The 20,930-nt window shown below is 37.9% G+C and overlaps 1 protein-coding gene across 1 annotated transcript in view; it reads right to left on the bottom strand.

Annotated features, from left to right (window-relative positions):
• Positions 1-20,930, bottom strand: part of SI (sucrase-isomaltase) — a 511,413-nt gene that overhangs the window by 328,548 nt on the left and 161,935 nt on the right. The window contains exons 3-13 of the mRNA XM_073578947.1: positions 17,965-18,091; positions 17,439-17,524; positions 12,033-12,150; positions 9,817-9,926; positions 9,295-9,449; positions 6,813-6,987; positions 5,120-5,219; positions 4,607-4,719; positions 4,178-4,303; positions 2,771-2,902; positions 1,425-1,544 (exon numbers count right to left, since the gene is read on the bottom strand). Of these exons, the coding sequence (XP_073435048.1) occupies positions 1,425-1,544; positions 2,771-2,902; positions 4,178-4,303; positions 4,607-4,719; positions 5,120-5,219; positions 6,813-6,987; positions 9,295-9,449; positions 9,817-9,926; positions 12,033-12,150; positions 17,439-17,524; positions 17,965-18,091 (1,362 nt within the window). The remainder of the gene's footprint in view (positions 1-1,424; positions 1,545-2,770; positions 2,903-4,177; positions 4,304-4,606; positions 4,720-5,119; positions 5,220-6,812; positions 6,988-9,294; positions 9,450-9,816; positions 9,927-12,032; positions 12,151-17,438; positions 17,525-17,964; positions 18,092-20,930) is intronic.

The raw sequence follows: 20,930 nt of genomic DNA, 5'->3' as shown, positions 1-20,930 counted from the left end.
AAAAAAATCTTTTCCTTTATTGACTTTCCAAATTGGATTTTTTCCATATGGTTGCAATTTTCCTTGTACTTTTGCCTATATCATATAGCCATTTCAATGTATTGGCTACTCCTATATTTCATACATGTTAATATAGTCATCTTTATGTTCACTTTTCCAAGATGGTCAATTCCAATTTCAGTTCCTCACACAATAGGACTCAAAATAATAAAGACAATTTTGCTTCCTTGTATTAGAATATTAAATGCTTCTTCCTTCAGGGGCTAAGTGAAAGTAATGTAATTTGCCATAACATAAGCTATGTGAGAAACCATCTAACTATGTATTTCACAAAAGTGACTGTCCTCAATGAATGAAGTACTTGGTGAAATAATTAGCTACTAAGCAGTAACAGAGCTAAAAGATGGGCTACTACAGTATAAAGATGTAAGGGAGTAAAAAGTTAAAGGTCATAGATGACCGGCACAGAGTATTGAGAGACTGCTCAAGGGATTTGCTGACAAATAAAATAATGACTTTTGTTTAGAAGTCACAAATTCATCCATGAGATCAATTAATACATACAAACTTTGTATAGCTTTGGGAGACTCAGTTGTGTGCCATAACATATTGGATGTAGAGATGCATCTTTCTTAAAAGGATTATCTGGGACTATCTCATTTTTCTCTTATGGGGCTAAGGACTCCCAGGCAGGTAGTTGCTAACTACCTGCATGTTGTACCCAGTGTCGATATCTGCTGGCTCGTAGAAGTCACAGTTCGCTTCTGCTAGTGATCCTGTGGCTTCCGGTGATGTAACGTTGACAGAGCAGCTGCTTCTTTTCCACCCTGCATTGTGGGTTAGGGCACGATTGCCTATCTTATGCTGATTGACAGCTGGCTTCCCGCTGGCATAAAAGGTCTGTGATCGCTCTGAGCTGGCACCAGGAAGAATAGACAGGTAATTAGTAACTACCTGCCTGTCCGTTCTTAGCCCCAAATTGATTAACTTGGCTCGATATTAGAAAAGGTAATGGTGGGCACATCTATAAAATGTAACCATATGTACAAACTGTAGAAACAGGAGGACATGCATTAGCTAATTTGTAATGTGAAACTGTGAGAATTTAACACTTTATTGCTATGTTTCACAAGCAATAGTGGTTAGATATTAACTTTTTAATTGTAATGTTACAAGTCAGGGGACAGTTGATCCATTACACTGTAGGTCCCCTTTACTTTGATCTATACAGCTAAAGGTGTATCTCATTTCTAGAATAAAAATGATTAGAAGACAACATCAGTCATAAGGTAACATTTTGCATTATTTCACTTAATTTCAATAATTTAGAATTACACCCTTGATTTTTTTGCATGTTGAATAAAAGTTAGATATGATAATATAAGTAATTATTAACAGCATAATATTTTGAACAAATAATTTACCTCTCCAATAAGAGGAGTTCGGCCATCAGATTCATTAACCCACACACCAAGGTCTTGACCTCTTACATAGGCTCCATATGGAATATCGTTCAACAGATTTTCATTGGAGATAGCAGGATCCTGTAACAACAGAATACAATATTTTATGACAAGTTGTTTAAAAACCCAGTACAGACAAAGAAATACATTTCACTATGGCAATCTTTAAAGGGAATCTGTCACCCTTTTTTTGCCCTATTGGCTGCTGGCATAGACATCGGGGGCTTATCTACAGCATTCTGTAATGCTGTAGATAATCCCCCGATGTAACCTGAAAGAGAAGAAAAACACGTTATATTATACTCACCGAGGTGGACGGTCCGGTCCGATGGGTGTTGCGGTGCGGTCTGACGCCTCCCGTCTTCATGCGATGACGTCCTCTTCTCCCGTCCTGTAATGGCTCCGGCATAAGCGCACATTGCTCTGCCCTGTTGAGGGCAAAGCAGAATTCTGCAGTGCGCAGGCGCCAGACCTCTCCCGACGCCTGCACACTGCAGGACTCTGCTCTGCCCTCAACAGGACAGAGCAGTGCGCTTATGCCGGAGCCATTACAGGACGGGAGAAGAGGACGTCATCGCATGAAGATGGGTGGCGTCAGACCGGAACGCAACACCCATCGGACCAGACCGCCCACCTCGGTGAGTATAATATAATGTGTTTTTCATCTCTTTCAGGTTAAATCGGGGGCTTATCTACAGCATTACAGAATGTTGTAGATAAGCCCCCGATGTCTATGCCGGCAGCTGCAAGCCAAAAAAAGGGTGTCAGATTCCCTTTAAGTAACAGCATTTTTATAATAAACTAGCTGAGGGCATAGTGACTAACTGTGGTTTGTTATAACAAATTATAATGATTAACCTCCATCCCATAGTCCCGTGCCCATATACCCATCATACATCCGCCATCCCATAGTCCCGTGCACATATACCCAATATGACATCATCACCATGGCAACCATTATGACTTAACTGTCTCCATTGCAACTTATTATGACATCATCATCACCATGGCAACCATTATGACATAACCATGTCCACTGCAACCTATTATGACATTATTGTCACCATGGCAACCATTATGATATCATAATGAGGGGCAGGGCTTGATACACACACATGCACTCATTTTTATATATATAGATCTATGAAAACTGAATGACTTACTGTAACTTGAAACAATTTAGATGCTGATGCAAGACACTGCATGAAATTAAAACTCCCTGTAGTTGTCTATATTTCCATAGCAACAGAATAATCAGGCTTTTTTTATTTTTATTAAAGTAAGTTAAACATTCCATTTAAACTTACCAATATGATAATATATTTTTGACCATTGGCATGCATATTTTGAGCAAAGTTTGGAAGACCTGCAAACTTGTCACGGTCATATGTGAAATCTTTTCTATTTTCCATGTAGTCAATATCAGTGAATTGAACATCCTGAAATGAAGAAAATACAGTTAAAAATAAATGCTTTCAAATATCTACATAAGTCAATATATAAAAACTTATTCTCAGGGCTGACTGATTAGAAATCAGTCAAACCCCATCTGCCCCCATTTAATAACCACCATATTGTAAAAAAAAAAGTAAAAGTCGTTTTGTGGTAAATTTTCAATTTCTGTCAGCTTTCCTAATATGTCAAAATAATGCACTAAAGAGAAATTTAATTTTATTGCATTCTATAAGTGCTCTGGAAGCAAGAAAACAAAAGCAAAATATACACAAAATATCAAATAACACAATGCAGCACAAAATACAGCACCAGCAATGTCCAACACCACTGTTGAGCACAAAATTCTTCACCAAAAATGCCAAATGGCACATTGCAGCAGAACATACCGCTCTATCTGCATCAAATATCACAGTACAGCAAAAAATAATCTTATCACCGACAAACACAGCAATAAAGGACAAAATAGTTATCCAAAAGTATCAAAAGACCATGCTAGCAGTAAGAGTGCCTCCAGGAAAAGCAATGTGCCCTCCCTTCTACATCTACAAAAAGTTTACAAAAATGATATAATCCATGAGATATTAACAGTAGTTATTAATACTGTAATGTTTGTGTAGAGAGGGGAAAGTTTTACAGGTTCACAAGAGTCACCAAAAATGAAGATGTAGCTAATTGGATTAGAGCCCCCTTTCTATGGAGCTACAGCTACTGCTCCAGTGCTTCATAGTCTAGGCCATACACAGTCTCATTTGTAATACCATAAAGCTGTATAGATAGTCTTGTTTAAGCTGTTCACCTCTCTCTGACTCGCTGATAATGGATATGATGCTCCCCAGTCCCTTACCTCTTCATTCCCACCAGACTCCCACAGAATGACAGACTTCTACTCGTGGTAATAATGCCACCACAGATCCTCCATCCCATCATACCTAAGAGACTATATTAATAATGCAGGTCTGTAATTATCAATGCAGTCTCTGTTTTCTGATGGTCAACTCAGAACGTGTCTCCTACTATGCATGTTGTCCTTCTCAAAACAATCTGCAGCAGCAGGCTTTCTTGTTCCCAGGGTTAGATCCTTTCACTGCCCGCATCAGTACCCCCAAATTATATCATTGCAATTATAGGCAAGTAAATAGGCCTTGGAAAAACATGGGCTTGCAATCTCCTAACATGATTTGTAAAGTTTAATATGTTTCCATGCTAGACAAAAATATTATTAAGAAGAAAAGCTTATCTATGCTTTAAGTTCTACTTACATATGGAATGCCAATAGCTCTGTTTCTTTCAACCACCTCTATTACTTCATCAAGTGACTTGTAGCCCCATCGGCTAAGATGAAACCCAAGAGTCCAATATGCTGGCATGTATGGTCTTCCAATAAGCTAAAAAATAGATAACGAGAGAGAAAATTAAGTATACAAGTTACATATGATTTGACTCATACAATTATTATTGCATTTCTCAGGTCATCATCCATCCAACTACACTGTGTCTTCTGATATCTGGACATGCATAATAACTAAAAGATGCCCATAATAGTAAATATGATTACAGTAAAATAACATTAAAGTATTTAGACATATTTGGCTTATCTTGTGAATAACAAATCATGTTATAAAATTGTTATATCCTTTATAACAAAACTTTTCTTTGTTTTTTTTTTGTTAATCAAAAGTGATGCGTACCTCCAGATACTCCATAACAACTTCTTCTGGATTATTTCCAACAAACACATAAAAGTCCAGGATTCCTCCGATGGTTCTATATGTTATTGCTGGTGCGGGCTGAGTAATCACATCTGTAATGTAAAATGGAACATGAATGCCATTGGAAGAATGGTTATAATCACATTTAGATGCATAAGTAAAAATACAAATTTAAATGTATTTTATTGTGTTAAAAAAGCCATAAAACCAACTTATATATAACAGCTGCTCTTTTTCTGTCAATCCTGACATGTCCAAATATTACATAGACCAAGGCTTGCCAGCACCCAAAAAGCCTTGGCAAGTGTCAGTGCCCACAGTGCCTGGAGGACCCATCCTGCCCATGTTTTACTTTGTGAGATCTACATGTACAACAGATGGGTGCACTGCATGAATGGAGTGATCTCAAGAGCTGCACTGCACAGCTCCATTCAATAGTTTATCAAGTATACTGTGACCAGACATCCCCGTGTAGCATAAAATATTACTTGCCCATTGCATTGCTGTTCATTAAAAATACACCAAATGATGCTCCCGTATTATCCTCCAAACACAGGAAAAAAGTCTGTGCACCATATAAGTTATATCCATCCTACAAAAAAGCAGAATAATATATTATATAATAAATTGATCTACATACATTTGGGGAAATAATTAGTATCATATGATGCATGACATTAGGAGACAAAAAAATGCAATAAGTGGTATCATAAATTTGGTGCAATTCACTGTCTTGTTAGACATATTTGCTCTCTACTTGATACAGTACATCAAGTACTCTAGAGTAGTGGTCCCCAACCTTTCTGACTTTGAAAGCCACATTCAGCTCTGAAAGAGGGTCGCGAGCCACATTCAGTTCAGAGAGAGGTTCGCGAGCCACATCCAGCCCCCGTCAGACACACAAAGCCCCCCTTACCAGTATAACTACAGCCAAAGCATTTCCACAGAAATCACAATGAAGCAGTATGCCAAAATACACAGGTTCCCACCTTACCCACCTTCAACAAACACTCCCTCCACACTGTCCCATCCTGCTTCAATCACTTCTTCTAACTGGCAGTATTACCCTATGTCCATCTTGCAGACTTAAATTATCTCTGAACCCTCACTGCCAGTATATGTGCATCCAGATCTGCTTTTCGGTGCTGGGCTACTCATAAAAGTCACCATCTGAAGACTTGCTCTTCATAGTTGTGTGCTAGACCTGGTGGTCATGCACCAAGCTGGCAGACAGTCATGAGCCACCCATCATGAACCCATGAGCCAAATGTGGCTCCCGAGCTATAGATTGGGGACCCCTGTTCTAGACTATTGATCCAGGAAACTAGTCTGATTAGGATGTGTGGAGTCAGGCAGGAATTTTCCCTTAATATGGAGCTATTAATGTCTGCTCTATCTGGTTTTGACTTACTTGGATCAACATGTAAGGTTTTAGGTTCAACATGAACTTATGTTTACCTTCAACCTTAAAAACTATGAAACAATGAATATTTTTGCATTGAATTGTGCACAGATCTTTATTTTACTTGGATTTTTTTTAAACTGCCAAGGTTGACGTAAACATATTAAGAACGCTGAATACATTGCCCCCCTTCATATATTTTTATTGACTCAGGTTGTGACTCCTTTGCACAAAGGTACACTAGAGTCCTGTAAAAAGCTATTTCCCACAGTCATGTAAGGCACTTTTGGGTAGAAGGGTATAAGTTAAAAAAACTGTTATTGTCACCAAAAACTATTAAGAGCGTGAGGAGACAATTTGATGATTAAATACCAGCAATTCCCCCTTGTTATCACTTTCATAGCATGGGAGCGGTTAATTATTGAACTTGCATTTGAGTGCATTTTATTTTTATCATTGCTTAAACCTCATGATACAATTCCTTTAATTATTTATACTAAAAGAATTATTTCTCCAGGCGGGGGTATTTATTTCAATATGTAAAAATTTGAGAAATATAATTTACCCTATATTAGTTTGACAAGCTTTAATGTACAGTAAGCCTTTCTAAGACTTTTGTTTATAATTACCTCCTGAAATCTGCGCTTTTGTAGAGTTGCTCTTGTACATTGCTTCACTTATAATTACTATATTCAAGCTTACATGTAAAAGCAAGATACTGTAAACATGAGGTATAATGAGCCTGTAATCATTAAATGAGGGATTATAATAATAAGCACTTACTCCATTGGGAAACCAATCTCTGGTAAATATAGGCCACGTTTTCCAGATATCCAAATTATGCTTATATTGTCTGTGAACATGTTCGCCTAATCCATAAATATTGCTGCTAGGCAGTTTAATGGACAATTGTAAGAACTGGTCAGCATAAATGAGTGGCCCTATTGTAGTATCAAATCTGGAAGAACAATAAATATGTTATTCTACTTGCATAAAAAGTATGGGATGATACCGTAACTTCAAGAACTATAGTATATGATACTGGAAGAAAAACATTTATGCATATTTAAAGGGGTTAACCCATCATAGACTACTCTTCACATAAGAAAGCTGCTCTGAAGAAACTAATACTCAGTAGGGGAAGTTTACTTTTACATGGCTGCCAAGTAGATGAGATTCCTTTTTTGTAAAAATTGCAGTACAAAGAACAAAGCAGCCAAAGTGTCAGACGTTACAAGTTGCTAAGGACTTAAAATGAGTGGATAAAGCAAAATTAGAATTCGCCTGTTTGCGCTTTTTTTTCTGGGAAATTTGATTTGTGGAGAAGTTATTCTCAGTTATTCTCTCTCTAGACCCCAGAGCAAAATAAACGTAATATGTAAAAAATAATGAAACTCTTTAAGATCATGTAGTCTCTAAACTATTCAGCCCCTCATCCTCTCACTGTCACCAGTCCAGTACTCGTCAGTGTCGTCACATCTTCTGACTGGGGTCAGCAACAGTGAAGTCCATGGGTTTTCCAGCCCAGGAGGGTTCTATGCATTCTGATGCAAAGATTGTGGCACATACCGTGATGTCATATGTCTTGACCTTTGTGTGTACATGCACAGAACTCTCCTTTACCTAATAAATCCAGAAGTAGGCTAATGATGCAAATATAAAGTATCTAAAGTATTATTATTATTATTATTATTATTATTATTATTATTATGCATTTATATAGTGCTATTTATTCCATCGTGCTTTACATGTGAAAAGGGGAAATATAGACAAGTATAATAAACATGTGTAAGACAACGCACACACAAGTACATAAGGAGAGAGGACCCTGCCCACGAGGGCTCACAGTCTACAGGGTTGGGTGAGGATACAGTAGGAGAGGGTAGAGCAGGTCGTGCGGTGGTTCAGTAGACCAAGGATCATTGCAGGCTGTAGGCTTGTCGGAACAGGTGGGTCTTCAGGTTCTTCTTGAAGGTTTCCGTTGATGGTGAGAGTCTGATGTGTTGCGGCAGAGAGTACCAGTGAAGATAGGATGGTTGGTGGTGAGGAGCAAAGGAGACTAAAAGGTGAGTATAAGATTCTTTTTTGTTCTTCAAATTTTCTTTTATGGTCCAGAAAAATAGCAGCCAGCAGCCTCTAATTGCTGAATCCATGTGGAAATCAATTACAAGAAATCCACATTTTGGTATATGAGGATTTTTGTCAAATTGGAGTAATAATAAATTCCACATAAATTTATTTGCTCATCCCTGCTAAAGACACTTCTCTATAATGTTTATAGGTCTTATTAGCGTATGTGACCAATGGGCATCTTGTTAGGACAACATTTTTTGCCTTTTGAAATCCTAAAAATCATAAATATAATATTTGAAATGTATTTATTTATTCATTTATTGCATTTCTGAACTTCTGAGATTCCAAATGGAATACCACAAATTAAAAGGAGTTGAGGAGTTGTCAACTACTGAAATAACCCCTTCGAGACCACTATATTTTCCCCATGGAAAAAATAATGGCTATACTCACCTCCAATATCAGTGCTGTTCCTGTGACAGCGGTACCTTTTCTCCCAGGGCTCACTTGACATTGGCTGCAGGTCTTGCATGACATAACAACCAGTGACTGCTTCACTCACATTTCATGGAAACGAATCTTACACTAGGAAGATTTGAGATTTGCTTATACTCTCTGTCTTCCTCTGGATGTCAGCTATGTCAAAGGAAATTGGGATTGAAGCAGGTGCTTATTGGCCACAAGACTCCTGTGACGTGAGCACTGAGAGAGCTGGTGCCAATATCGCTAGAATGGCATCCACTCTGGAGGTGAGTATAGCTGCTGATATTTCCCATGGATCAAATATAGTGATTAAAAATGGGTTGTTTGAGTAGTGAACAAACCCCTTTAATGTGATACTTGTTTTCTTTATGATAGCTTTTCTGAAGCCTATCCTCCCAACAGCTGATATAAGAACTATTGTATATCCAGGTGTGGTTTTAGAGTAATTGCCATTTGTAAAGTTAAAGTGACTGATTATCAACATTATAAAATTACAAAGAAAAATCAGTACAAAAATCATGAAAACTTTGTATCAGCAATTATCAAGTTGTTAGCAAAAACTCTCCTATTCAGCTTATTCCAGGCAGCATAGTTTATAAAAATGGGTTATCTAGCACTGAACAAACACATCATTTGCACACTATTATCTGTCATTTTATAAATTTATGAAGGTATATATGCATAAATTATAAAATAAACTGTTGCTCACAGGACTCTGTTCGTTGGTGATTTTCTTGAAACTTGAATTCCAAAAGCTTTCTGTATCAAATCAACTTTGTAATTTGGATTTGGTTCTGCTGTTCCTGTAAAACTTTTTACATGTTCATGGGGAACTTCAAATCTTTCCTTTTTAGCATCTGTGATCTATAGGAAAGAAAATATGAAGATAATGTTAAGAAACTCAAGTTTTGCTATAGTTTTGCAGTTAAACCAACTAAAGCTCTTTTTCCAGTATTTTTACTTAAATGGAAGTATCTTTTGGGCTAAAAGAAGCTTTTTTAATTTAAAAATGTTGAACAGTTTTGCATTTACAAAATCTATGTATACTCATACTTACCATAATGCATAATTAGTTAACAGAGAAGCCACCAATGAACTGTTCAGATTGCAGTATCCTTAACCCTTATTTCTTATCTCTTGAACATATGGCTTCCACTTTGAAAAATGTTATCCTTGAGGCAGTGTTTTTTTTCAATTTTAATTTCTCTTTACATTTTAAATTTCAACATACCTTAAACCGAAATCGATTTTTGGATTGTATTTCAGCAGTCAGAAGCAAATCTTCTATGTCATCTCCAACCAAAGTAGGAAAATTAATTCTTTTCAGATCAGCGGTGAATCCTGCAGACAAATCATTCATAACTGAGAATTCAGAATTTCCGACATAAAATAGATGAAAACTATATTAAGGACTTAGATGTTAAAGTCCAAATGACTAACAATTTCCCAAAATTTCACTAGAGATTGATGGTTAAGTGTTGTGAGTGTTGCATAGCACTATCATGCTTCATAATGATGCAAGGAGCAACTAACAAGTGGCATACACCTCTGTGTACCTTATCTTACTCTGGTCATGGACTGAAGTAAGAGTTATGGTTTAAGGAATGTCATCTCATCATGAATTTGACAAGCAGAGGTTGCCATTCCTGTCTCTCCAACTACCCTCAATTTGATGAAGCTGGGTGAAAATGGAGTGAGAACTTTACAAATTGCAAAACTCTAGTGTAGTCTTGTGTTGCACAAAATTTTTCAACTTCTCAAAGCTTTACTCTACATTTCCGCCAGAAAAAGCTTTGATGAATTGGGCCATGAATTTCTAAACAGGGATAAATCTTCCCTAGAATCCCTAACCAGGATTTAGATGTTTGTTTGTTTTTTGCCCTACATTTTGGAGCAGTATTTGTTAGCCAAAACTAATAGGAAAATTAATGAAAATAAAACAGAAGGGGTAACAAATGCCCTCTTCCTTTAGATCCACTCTTAAAACCAAAACCAAATGCAGGAATCCAGCCTAATATTACTAAGGCTATGTTCATACATTCAGTAGTGATCAGTTTGAATGGATCCAGCAGGAATCCATAGGTTGAAAAGTTGTTCAGACACAACATTTTAGTCCTTTTGGATTTTTTAACATTGAAGTCTATGGAAAACTGAACCGTAAATCAGTTTTTATTTCATTTGTAATAGATCCATTTTTTGCTTACTGGATCCAGTAAACCTAAAACTGTATATGATACAATTGAAATTAAAAAGGCTGGCTAATTAACAGCAGTGGCAGTGACTATTAACTAGATAGATACAGGATTTAAAGGGCATCTGCCAGTAGGATTTGATATCCTAAGCTGTCTATTAGGACATTTAGGTCATAGGAAGCTAATCAAAATAATACATTGATATCTGCGATCTGATGTCTTATTCCAGAGATATCCATATTTTCTCATGTAGATGAGCTGTTGAGTACTAATCCTGTTAGAGTGTGAGATGGAAGAAGAAGCTTTACCAGTTTGATGTGTAATGGCTGATTTCTGCTCTCCTTTCTGCTCTCCTGATCTAACTGCAGAGATGTGTGTGATTATACCTGACACATCTGCTGGTTCCTCTCAGCTTCAGCTTCCATCTCATAGGCGGCCAGGATTGCAATATTGTTACAATACAGCAGAGCTATGAGAGCTACAGCTGCTAACTGTTTCGCTATGAGTCAAAGTTCAGCTCTGTCATGTGTTAGTTACATGTCTCACATAGTAGCTTCCCCTTTCATTTATAATAAGCCCTGGAGGCAGATTCTCATGCAGATCAGTGTCCGGCCCTTAGAGCTGAACAGTTAATTTACATATTAAAAAAACATGGATTTCTCTGGCATATGTCATCAAATAGCAGATATGAATTTATAATTTTATTCAGCTTCACATGACGTGCATGACCATATAGATGACTTAGTAGGGTTGATCCTAATGACAGATTTCCTTTCACTCTTGATTCCTGAATTTCACACTTTTAATATGCCTAGAAAACCTCGATGAGTCATAAGTGTCAATTTACATAAAGCTCAGGAAGAGGATTATTGACATCATAAAAGGTTTAGGGCAACATTTTATAATACCATAGTAAAATAAATTGTTTTCTTTACTGTAGATAGCGGCCAGATAGAGTAGTTTGAATGAAAAAAATGAATGGACAGGTTTCCTTTAAACCTCAGCTGAAGGAGGGTTAAAATGCTGCTGAGAGGCTAACAGATGTCATTACTAGACTTCAGCATGTATTCATTGTAACTTTTTTAGAGTACCGCTATAGTACTGAAGCATGTAGCAATATTTTGTGGTATTGTTTATCCGATGAATTTTTTTCAGGCTCAGTAATCTCATTTCCATGTCAATAAGTTTTTTGATCGAGTTTTTGTAAGAATATACATAAGTTTCCAAGGGTTTTGCTCTTGTTAATAAAAAATACCTGATTTTGTTTCCCTAGTAGCAACAACATCATATCCATGCGTTTTTGAAAAGTAACACCAAGGGACAGAGGTCTCACTATAAGGGCTCCAGCAACATCCTCGTTGTGTGCATGCAACCTATTATGACAAAGTCACAGAACGAGTATCAATTACATGGTTATATCATAGAATGACAAGTATCAGCATTATGTACATCATACATGTACCTAAAATCTAACCAATCCTCTAAATGCCTCTAGGTGCATGATGTACAGTATATACAGTATATGTAAAAGAAAGTCTGTGCTTCGAATATTTATTGGTTTATTTGCTTTATTTTTAAGGCAATACCAACAATTTGTTATGGTCCAGCTAGACTTTTATGAAAATAATTGCCACAGAGGAATTAGGTTGACATAATATTGGATAGACCCTATAGTGAAAACAGCCTCTGCTTGATAGATGATGCACATCCGCATCAAGCAAGAACCATTCTCACTGGAGATGAGAGGATCTAACACAATAGAATCCGTCAAATTGCACAGATTTTACTGGGAAATTCGAATGGCACTAAAGTTGTTCTCAGTCAATTGAAATGTCCCTTTTATGTTCTGGAGTCACTATAGATTCTGGATCACAATATTCATAAAATGAAAAAAACTCAAACTCTCTTCACTGGTCACCTCTCTGGTCACCCCCAATGTTCACTGCATTTCGAGCCCGGTGGTTTAAATAGGCCAGGAGCAGGTCCCAAAGTTAACTGTCCATGCACAGTGAGCACTCATTTCTGCTCGTGGCTGGAAAACCCAGCCTAGAGTGAACACAAGACCATAAGTACACAGTGAGTAGCAGGGACAGTCAAAAAGGTGAGAACCGGGCAAAGGTTAAAAATAAAAAAATGATATCATGGCTCACCTTTCTGACTGCCCCCATTGCTCCCTTTCTGTTGCTCAGTCCACCGTAACACCAGCATGCTGAATGTCTTGGCCATGATGTTCACTCTGAGCTGTGGCCAGCAGTCAAAAGTAGGCCTCAGTGCATGCACAATGAATATTGTAGCCTGCTTATGGCCAGAAGCCAAGGTGTAGAGTGAACATTGGATCAGATATGTGGCGCGACAGAGACAAGTAGGACCAGACAGTGGGCATGAAGCAATAGGGGCATCCAGAAAGGTGATTGGTAAGGTGGGGAAAAAAGTATTTAGTCAGCCACCAATTGTGCAAGTATTTGGTCATTAACAAAGTTCATCTCAATATTTTGTTATATGTCATTTGTTGGCAATGACAGAGGTCAAACATTCTCTGTAAGTCTTCACAAGGATGATACACACTGTTGGTGGTATATTGGCCCATTCCTCCATGCAGATCTACTCTAGAGCAGTGATATTTTGGGCCTGTCGCTGGGGAACACGGACATTAAAATACCTCCAAAAGTTTTCTATAGAGTTGAGATATGAAGACTGTCTAGGCCACTCCATGACCTTCATATGCTTCTTACGAAGCCAATCCTTCATTTCCCTGGTGGTGTGCTTTGGATCATTATCAGGTGGAAAAACCCATTCATCTTCAATGCCCTTGCTGATGGAAGGAGGTTTGGAGTCAAAATCTCATAATACATGGCCCCATTTATTGCTTCATGTACATGGATCATTCGTACTGGTCCCATTGCAGAGAAACAGCCCCAAAGATGTTCCTACCCCCATGCTTCACAGTAGGTATGGTGTTCTTTGGATACAACTCAGCAGTCTGTCTCCTCCAAACACGACAAGTTTTGATGCAACCAAACAGTTCTACTTTGGTTTCATCAGACCATATGACATTCTCCCAATATGCTTCTGGATAATCAAAATGGTCTCTAGCAAACTTCAGATGGGCCCGGACATCTATTGGCTTAAGCAGGAGGAAATGTCTGATACTGCAGGATTTAAGTCCCTGGCGGTGTAGTGTGTTACTGATGGTAGCCTTTGTTATGGTGGTCCCAGCTCTATGCAAGTTATTCACTAGTTCCCTCCGTGTGGTTCTGGGATTTTTGCTCACTGTTCTAGTGATCATTTTGACGTCACAGGGTGAGATCTTGCATGGAGCCTTAGATCGAGGGAGATTATCAGTGGTCATGCATGTCTTCTATTTTCTTATTATTGCTCCCACAGTTGATTTCATCACACCAATCCGCTTGCTTATTGAAGATTCACTCTTCCCAGCCTGGTGCAGGGCTACAATTTTGTTTCTCGTGTTCTTCGACAGCTCTTTGGTCTTCACCATAGTGGAATTTAGAGTGTGACTGTTTGAGGTTGTGGACAGGTGTCTTTTATACTGATAACAAGTTCAAATAGGTGCTATTACTACAGGTAATGAGTGGAGGACACAGGAGCCTCTTAAAGAAGAAGTCACAGGTCTGTGAGAGCCAGAAATCTTGCATGTTCTTCGGTGACCAAATACTTATTTTCCACCATAATTTGCAAAATATATGTTGCCAAATCAGACAAGGTGATTTTCTAGATTTGTTTTCTCATTTTGACTCTCATAGTTGCAGTCTACCTATGATGTCAATTACAGGCCTTGCTCATCTTTTTAAGTGGGAGAACATGCACAATTGTTCGCTGACTAAATACTTTTTTTGCCCACTCTATGTATAATCTATTCAGACTGCCAAAGAGGAAGTATGCACAATAAAAGCTACTATGCAGCTTGAATCTTAAAAATATATAAAATTATATATATATATATATATATATATATAGTCATATGTAAAAGTTTGGGCACCCCTATTAATGTTAACCTTTTTTCTTTATAACAATTTGGTTTTTGCAACAGCTATTTCAGTTTCATATATCTAATAACTGATGGACTCAGTTATATTTCTGGATTCAAATGAGGTTTATTGTACTAACAGAAAATGTGCAATCTGCATTTAAACAAAATTTGACCGGTGCAAAAGTATGGGCACCCTTATCATTTTCTTGATTTGAACACTCCTAACTACTTTTTACTGACTTCCTGAAGCACTAAATTGGTTTTGTAACCTCATTGAGCTTTGAACTTCATAGCCAGGTGTATCAAATCATGAGAAAAGGTATTTAAAGTGGCCACTTGCAAGTAGTTCTCCTATTTGATTCTCCTATGAAGAGTGGCATCATGGGATCCTCAAAACAACTCTCAAATGATCTGAAAACAAAGATTATTCAACATAGCTATTCAGGGGAAGGATACAAAAAGTTGTCTCAGAGATTTAACCTGTCAGTTTCCACTGTGAGGAACATAGTAAGGAAATGGAAGAACACAGGTACAGTTCTTGTTAAGCCCAGAAGTGGCAGGCCAAGAAAAATATCAGAAAGGCAGAGAAGAAGAATGGTGAGAACAGTCAAGGACAATCCACAGACCACCTCCAAAGACCTGCAGCATCATCTTGCTGCAGATGGTGTCACTGTGCATCGGTCAACAATACAGCGCATGCATAACGCCTTTTTGTATGACCAAACAACTCAATCTTTGTTTCATCAGTTCACAGGACCTTCTTCCAAAATGTAACTGGCTTGTCCAAATGTGCTTTTGCATACCTCAGGCGACTGTTTGTGGCGTGCTTGCAGAAACGGCTTCTTTCGCATCACTCTCCCATACAGCTTCTCCTTGTGCAAAGTGCGCTGTATTGTTGACCGATGCACAGTGACACCATCTGCAGCAAGATGATGCTGCCGGTCTTTGGAGGTGGTCTGTGGATTGTCCTTGACTGTTCTCACCATTCTTCTTCTCTGCCTTTCTGATATTTTTCTTGGCCTGCCACTTCTGGGCTTAACAAGAACTGTACCTGTGTTCTTCCATTTCCTTACTATGTTCCTCACAGTGGAAACTGACAGGTTAAATCTCTGAGACAACTTTTTGTATCCTTCCCCTGAAAAGCTATGTTGAATAATCTTTGTTTTCAGATCATTTGAGAGTTGTTTTGAGGAGCCCATGATGCCACTCTTCATAGGAGAATCAAATAGGAGAACTACTTGCAAGTGGCCACTTTAAATACCTTTTCTCATGATTTGATACACCTGGCTATGAAGTTCAAAGCTCAATGAGGTTACAAAACCAATTTAGTGCTTCAAGAAGTCAGTAAAAAATAGTTAGGAGTGTTCAAATCAAGAAAATGATAAGGGTGCCCATACTTTTGCACCGGTCAAATTTTGTTTAAATGCAGATTGAACATTTTCTGTTAGTACAATAAACCTCATTTGAATCCAGAAATATAACTGAGTCCATCAGTTATTAGATATATGAAACTGAAATACCTGTTGCAAAAACCAAAATTGTTATAAAGAAAAAAGGTTAACATTAATAGGGGTGCCCAAACTTTTACATATGACTGTATATACAGTATGTTATGAAGAAAATAAATCAAAAGCAGTACAGGCATAGGTACAGGCACAGGTTCCTTATTGACGTGCCTCAAAGGCAATGACCAAATCCCCATAACATCACAATCCTGAAGCGAAACGTCACCATTTTAGGCAATTTATGCCACATTTTTTCACTGGTTTGCTGCCTTCATTTTTTGACTGTATATAAAAGCTATGATAATTAATGCTACTAGTAATTAATTTTACTCAAATATTACAGAAATAAATAAGAATACAACAGTTATATATTAGAGATTAGTGAATCGATTAAATGCAAATCAATTTTATGTTAAATTTTATTAAATTTGCAGATCCTGGCAAATTTGAACAATTAGCAATTAATTTTTTACAAATCACTAAGACAATGTCCATTTCTGTTTTACAAATTGTAGAAGAGTCCATCAGCCACAGAAGGATCACATGACCTCTGGCATGACTGCATGAACTTGCCTTAATGCTTTTCCAAATTTTACTTTACAGGGTATGACAAAACCAATTTTGAAGGACTTGGCTGCATAAAAGCAGGGGCAGGGAATGCAGTAGTACATTAGGGCAATTCAGGATAGTGAGAGGTGATCAGAGCTCACCAGCTCAGCAATAAAGATAGGAAGTGAAAGCCCTGAAACATTGGACAAATATTTCAGACAGTAATCTGTTGAGCAACTGCAACACTGGAGAAGATCATTGTAATAATCTGCTAATAATACAGATTCAGCTTATAGAGGAAGGGAGAAATAGAAGAGGCATTAGGAGCAATGCCAGACTCATTTTGAAAGATCAGTGATGTAGTTTAGCTGGCATTTGTCCTGCATCATTTCAGTTACAATTACATTTTATTTTTCTATATTCTTAATGTATTAAAAAGAAGCAACAAGGCAACCCAATTTTTTTTTCAGAAAAAAATATGAAATTAGTGTCAGTCAAACAAGGTGTGCTTGCTTGCTAGAAGTGACTCTACTTTGCATTTTAATTTCTTATACAATCCTATTTGTGAAGACGAGAATAATTGTTTTTAAGGATCCCCCAAAAATTTGTGGATTCTCACCTCAGAAGCTAATTGATCTGGAAGACAGTCTATTCTGTCTTTGTGAGGGGTAACTGGACATACACCGTTGAAGGGTGGGGATGAGTCTAAAAGCAAAACATTCAACAGATATAGGAACCATTAGAAGATTTTTTGCTTAAGTTTACAAGTTTCTAAGCTTCCAAAGAAATCTACTTTCCGAAAGGTTATGGTTATGAAGGAAAGTGTATCAAGAGATAAGAGACCTATCCTCTGAGCTACTAATTTATTTACTTAATCACATCGAGAAAGTGAAACAGGGAGAGATTATCTACCTTATTTATACCACAAACTTAGCATGGGGGAACCGAGATGATTAAAAATTATCATGTAAATCAACATCTGGGAAAAATAATTATGCAAACAAGTTGACGCCACAGGTTAAAATAAATATATTCAATGTATCTGCTTGTTTTTCATTAGCTAAAAGCAAAGACAGACTCATCACGCTTCATTATTATAAGATGTTAAGGATTGTTAACGTAATTAATTAGTGGGGGAGGTTTACCTGCTGATTTGAGTCCTGGTTGTCCTGTGGCAAAAAGTACAACAAAAACAACTGATATTATTGTCATCATAATGAAAAGCACAATTAGAATCACCTCCAAAAAACTAAATTTCTTTTTCTTCCCCATCTGTAAAAGAAAAAGAAAAATATAATTTATTAAAAACATTGTTTATTGGCTTTTCAGCCTGATTTAAGGTTTTATACATTAAATATTATTATTATTTACTACTTATTTTTAATAATTGTCCCTGATCCTTGAAGAATAAGAATGCAGAAAGACTGCAACTTCATGGAAAATAATGATTTTCATTATTTTTGTTTACTTATTCAGATATTATTATTGCAACCTAGAATCATAGAATAATTGAATCATAGAATATTTGAGTTGGAAGGGATCTGAATGGTCATTGTGTCCAACCACCTGCTCAATATAAGATTCACTAAACCATCTCAGATAACTGTCTGTAAAGCATCTGTTTGAAGACTTCCATTAAAGGAGAACTCATTATCACCTCTTGTGGCAGCCAGTTTGCTGATCACTCCCACTGTCAAAAAGTTTTTCTAATATCTAATCTGTATCTTATCCCTTTCAGTTTCATTCAATTGCTTCCTGGGTTTCCATGTTCAAATGAGAATAAGGATAATCCCTCTATACTGTGACATCCCTTTAGATACACAATGGTGACAGAAATAACTTGAATCTGACAAAAGTAATAATAAATCAAAAGTCTATGAAAATGAACAAATGAAAGTCAGACATTTCTTTTCAACCATGCTTCCACAGAATGTTTAAAAAATAAAACTCATGAAATAGGTCTCGACAGAAATGATGGCATCTCTGAAAATAATGTTACAAATCAAAGAGACAGATAATATGAATGGTGACAAAAGAGCCCAGAAAAACATCTAAACAGATTAAAGGTGAACTTCAAGCTCAAAGAACATCAGTGTCAGATCACTCCATCCATCGTTGTATGAGCGAAAGTCGACTTCATGGGAAATAACCAAGAAGGACACCATTGTTGAAAAAAAAAATCATAAAAAACCCAGACTGGATCTTGCCAAAATACATGTTGACAAACCACAAAGATTCGGGGAGGAAGTCCTATGGACAGATGAAACAAAAAAGGAATTTTTTGGCAAGGCACATCAGCTCTATATTCACATATGAAGCAATGAAGCAAATCAAGAAAAGAACACTGTCCCTACTGTGAAACATAGAGGAGGCTCTGCTATGTTCTGTGTTATGAATGAGTCACCGTAGGAGGCAAAAGCAGAAATACAAGCTAAGTCCAGAAAACCAGAGAAGTTGGCAACTATCAGATTGCAGACCCCTGAACCTATCAACACAACTAGCAGTAGCCGTGGGGGGTTCCTACGGTGCCCTAGACCCCTCGATCACAGCCGGAGAATTACATAGGCCTAAAGAAAGAAAGGGGAAATCTAAACTGCCCCAGAGCAGACCCCAAAGCAATAGGCAGCCCCCAACATATAATGACAGTGAAGCAAGATGAAAATACTAACACAGACAGAAAGATAGACTGAGCAAAGATGGGGCCCAAAACTACCTAGATAGGAAAGGACAGGAAGGCTGCTGTCTGCAATCTGCCAAAACCCTATCAAAGACATAAACCAACAAGCTGATATGAAAAAGGCCCTGAAGCAGCTAGGCTTCAAAAACTAAATCAGCACTCAGGTATTTTCAGAAGACAGAGCTAAATGAATTCAGCACACCCCAGCAGGGAATGGCAGAAATCCAGAAAAACAAAGCAAAACAAAGTCAAAGCACCAAAGCAAAAGGCCGAGCAGCAAACTTAGATTTAGAGGAGCAGGAATTCAGACTGGTCTCCAAGGATCCCACAGAGAAATCACCAGCAGGGCAGAAGGGTGTCGGCAGCCTTATATCCAGTCAGTAACTCCACTCAGCCAGTCATCATCATCAGCCTCAGGTGTTTGATAATCAGGCTCACTACCTTTCTTTACCAGAAGAGGGAGTTCCTCAGGCCTCAGTAATGAAGGGGAAAATGAACTCACAACAGTACCTCCCCCTTGAGGAGGGGTCACCGAACCCTCAACTACGCCACCAGGGCGATCAGGGTGAGCCCGATGAAAGGCACGCACCAATCGTTTGGCATGAATATCAGAGGCAGAGACCCAGGAATTATCCTCCTGACCATAACCCTTCTACTTAACCAAATACTGGAGTCTCCGTCTAGCCAGATGGGAATCCAGTACTTTCTCTACCTCATATTCCATGTTACCTTCAACCAATACAGGGTCTGGAGGTGCCACCCCCGGAACAACAGGTTCAACAAACCTCTTCAACAAAGATTTATGGAACACATTATGGATTTTAAATGTGACAGGAAGAGTCAAACGAAAAGAGACCGGATTAATAATCTCCACAATCTTGTAAGGTCCAATAAATCTAGGCTTAAACTTAGGAGAAGCCACCTTCATAGCAATATTTTTTGATGATAACCACACCATATCACCAACCTTAAACTGGGGACCAATGGTCCTATGTCGGTTGGAAAACCGCTGGGCCTTTTCCTGGGAGAGAGATAACTTATCCACCACTTGGTCCCAGATCTGGTGCATTCTCTCCACCACAGTGTCAACACCTGGGCAGGCAGAGGGCTCCACCTGCCCTGAAGAAAATCGAGGATGAAACCCAAAGTTACAAAAAAAAGGTGACATCAAAGTGGCAGAACTAGCTCTATTATTTAAAGCAAATTCGGCCAAGAGCAAAAATGAAACCCAATCATCCTGATCAGCAGAAATAAAACATCTCAAATATGACTCCAAGGTCTGGTTTGTTCTCTCTGTCTGCCCATTGGTCTGAGGGTGAAAAGCAGAGGAGAAGGACAACTGAATTCCCAGCCTGGAACAGAAAGTTCTCCAAAATCTAGACACAAACTGGACTCCTCTGTCAGATACAATGTTCTCAGGAATCCCGTGCAAAT

The sequence above is a fragment of the Dendrobates tinctorius genome, unplaced genomic scaffold (genome assembly GCF_039654945.1).
Source record: "Dendrobates tinctorius isolate UK_male_01 unplaced genomic scaffold, ASM3965494v1 ptg000060l, whole genome shotgun sequence".
Classification (NCBI taxonomy): Eukaryota; Metazoa; Chordata; class Amphibia; order Anura; family Dendrobatidae; genus Dendrobates; species Dendrobates tinctorius.
The sequence above is the reverse complement of the archived record's forward strand: the minus strand, read 5'-3'. Positions and strand labels throughout refer to the sequence as shown.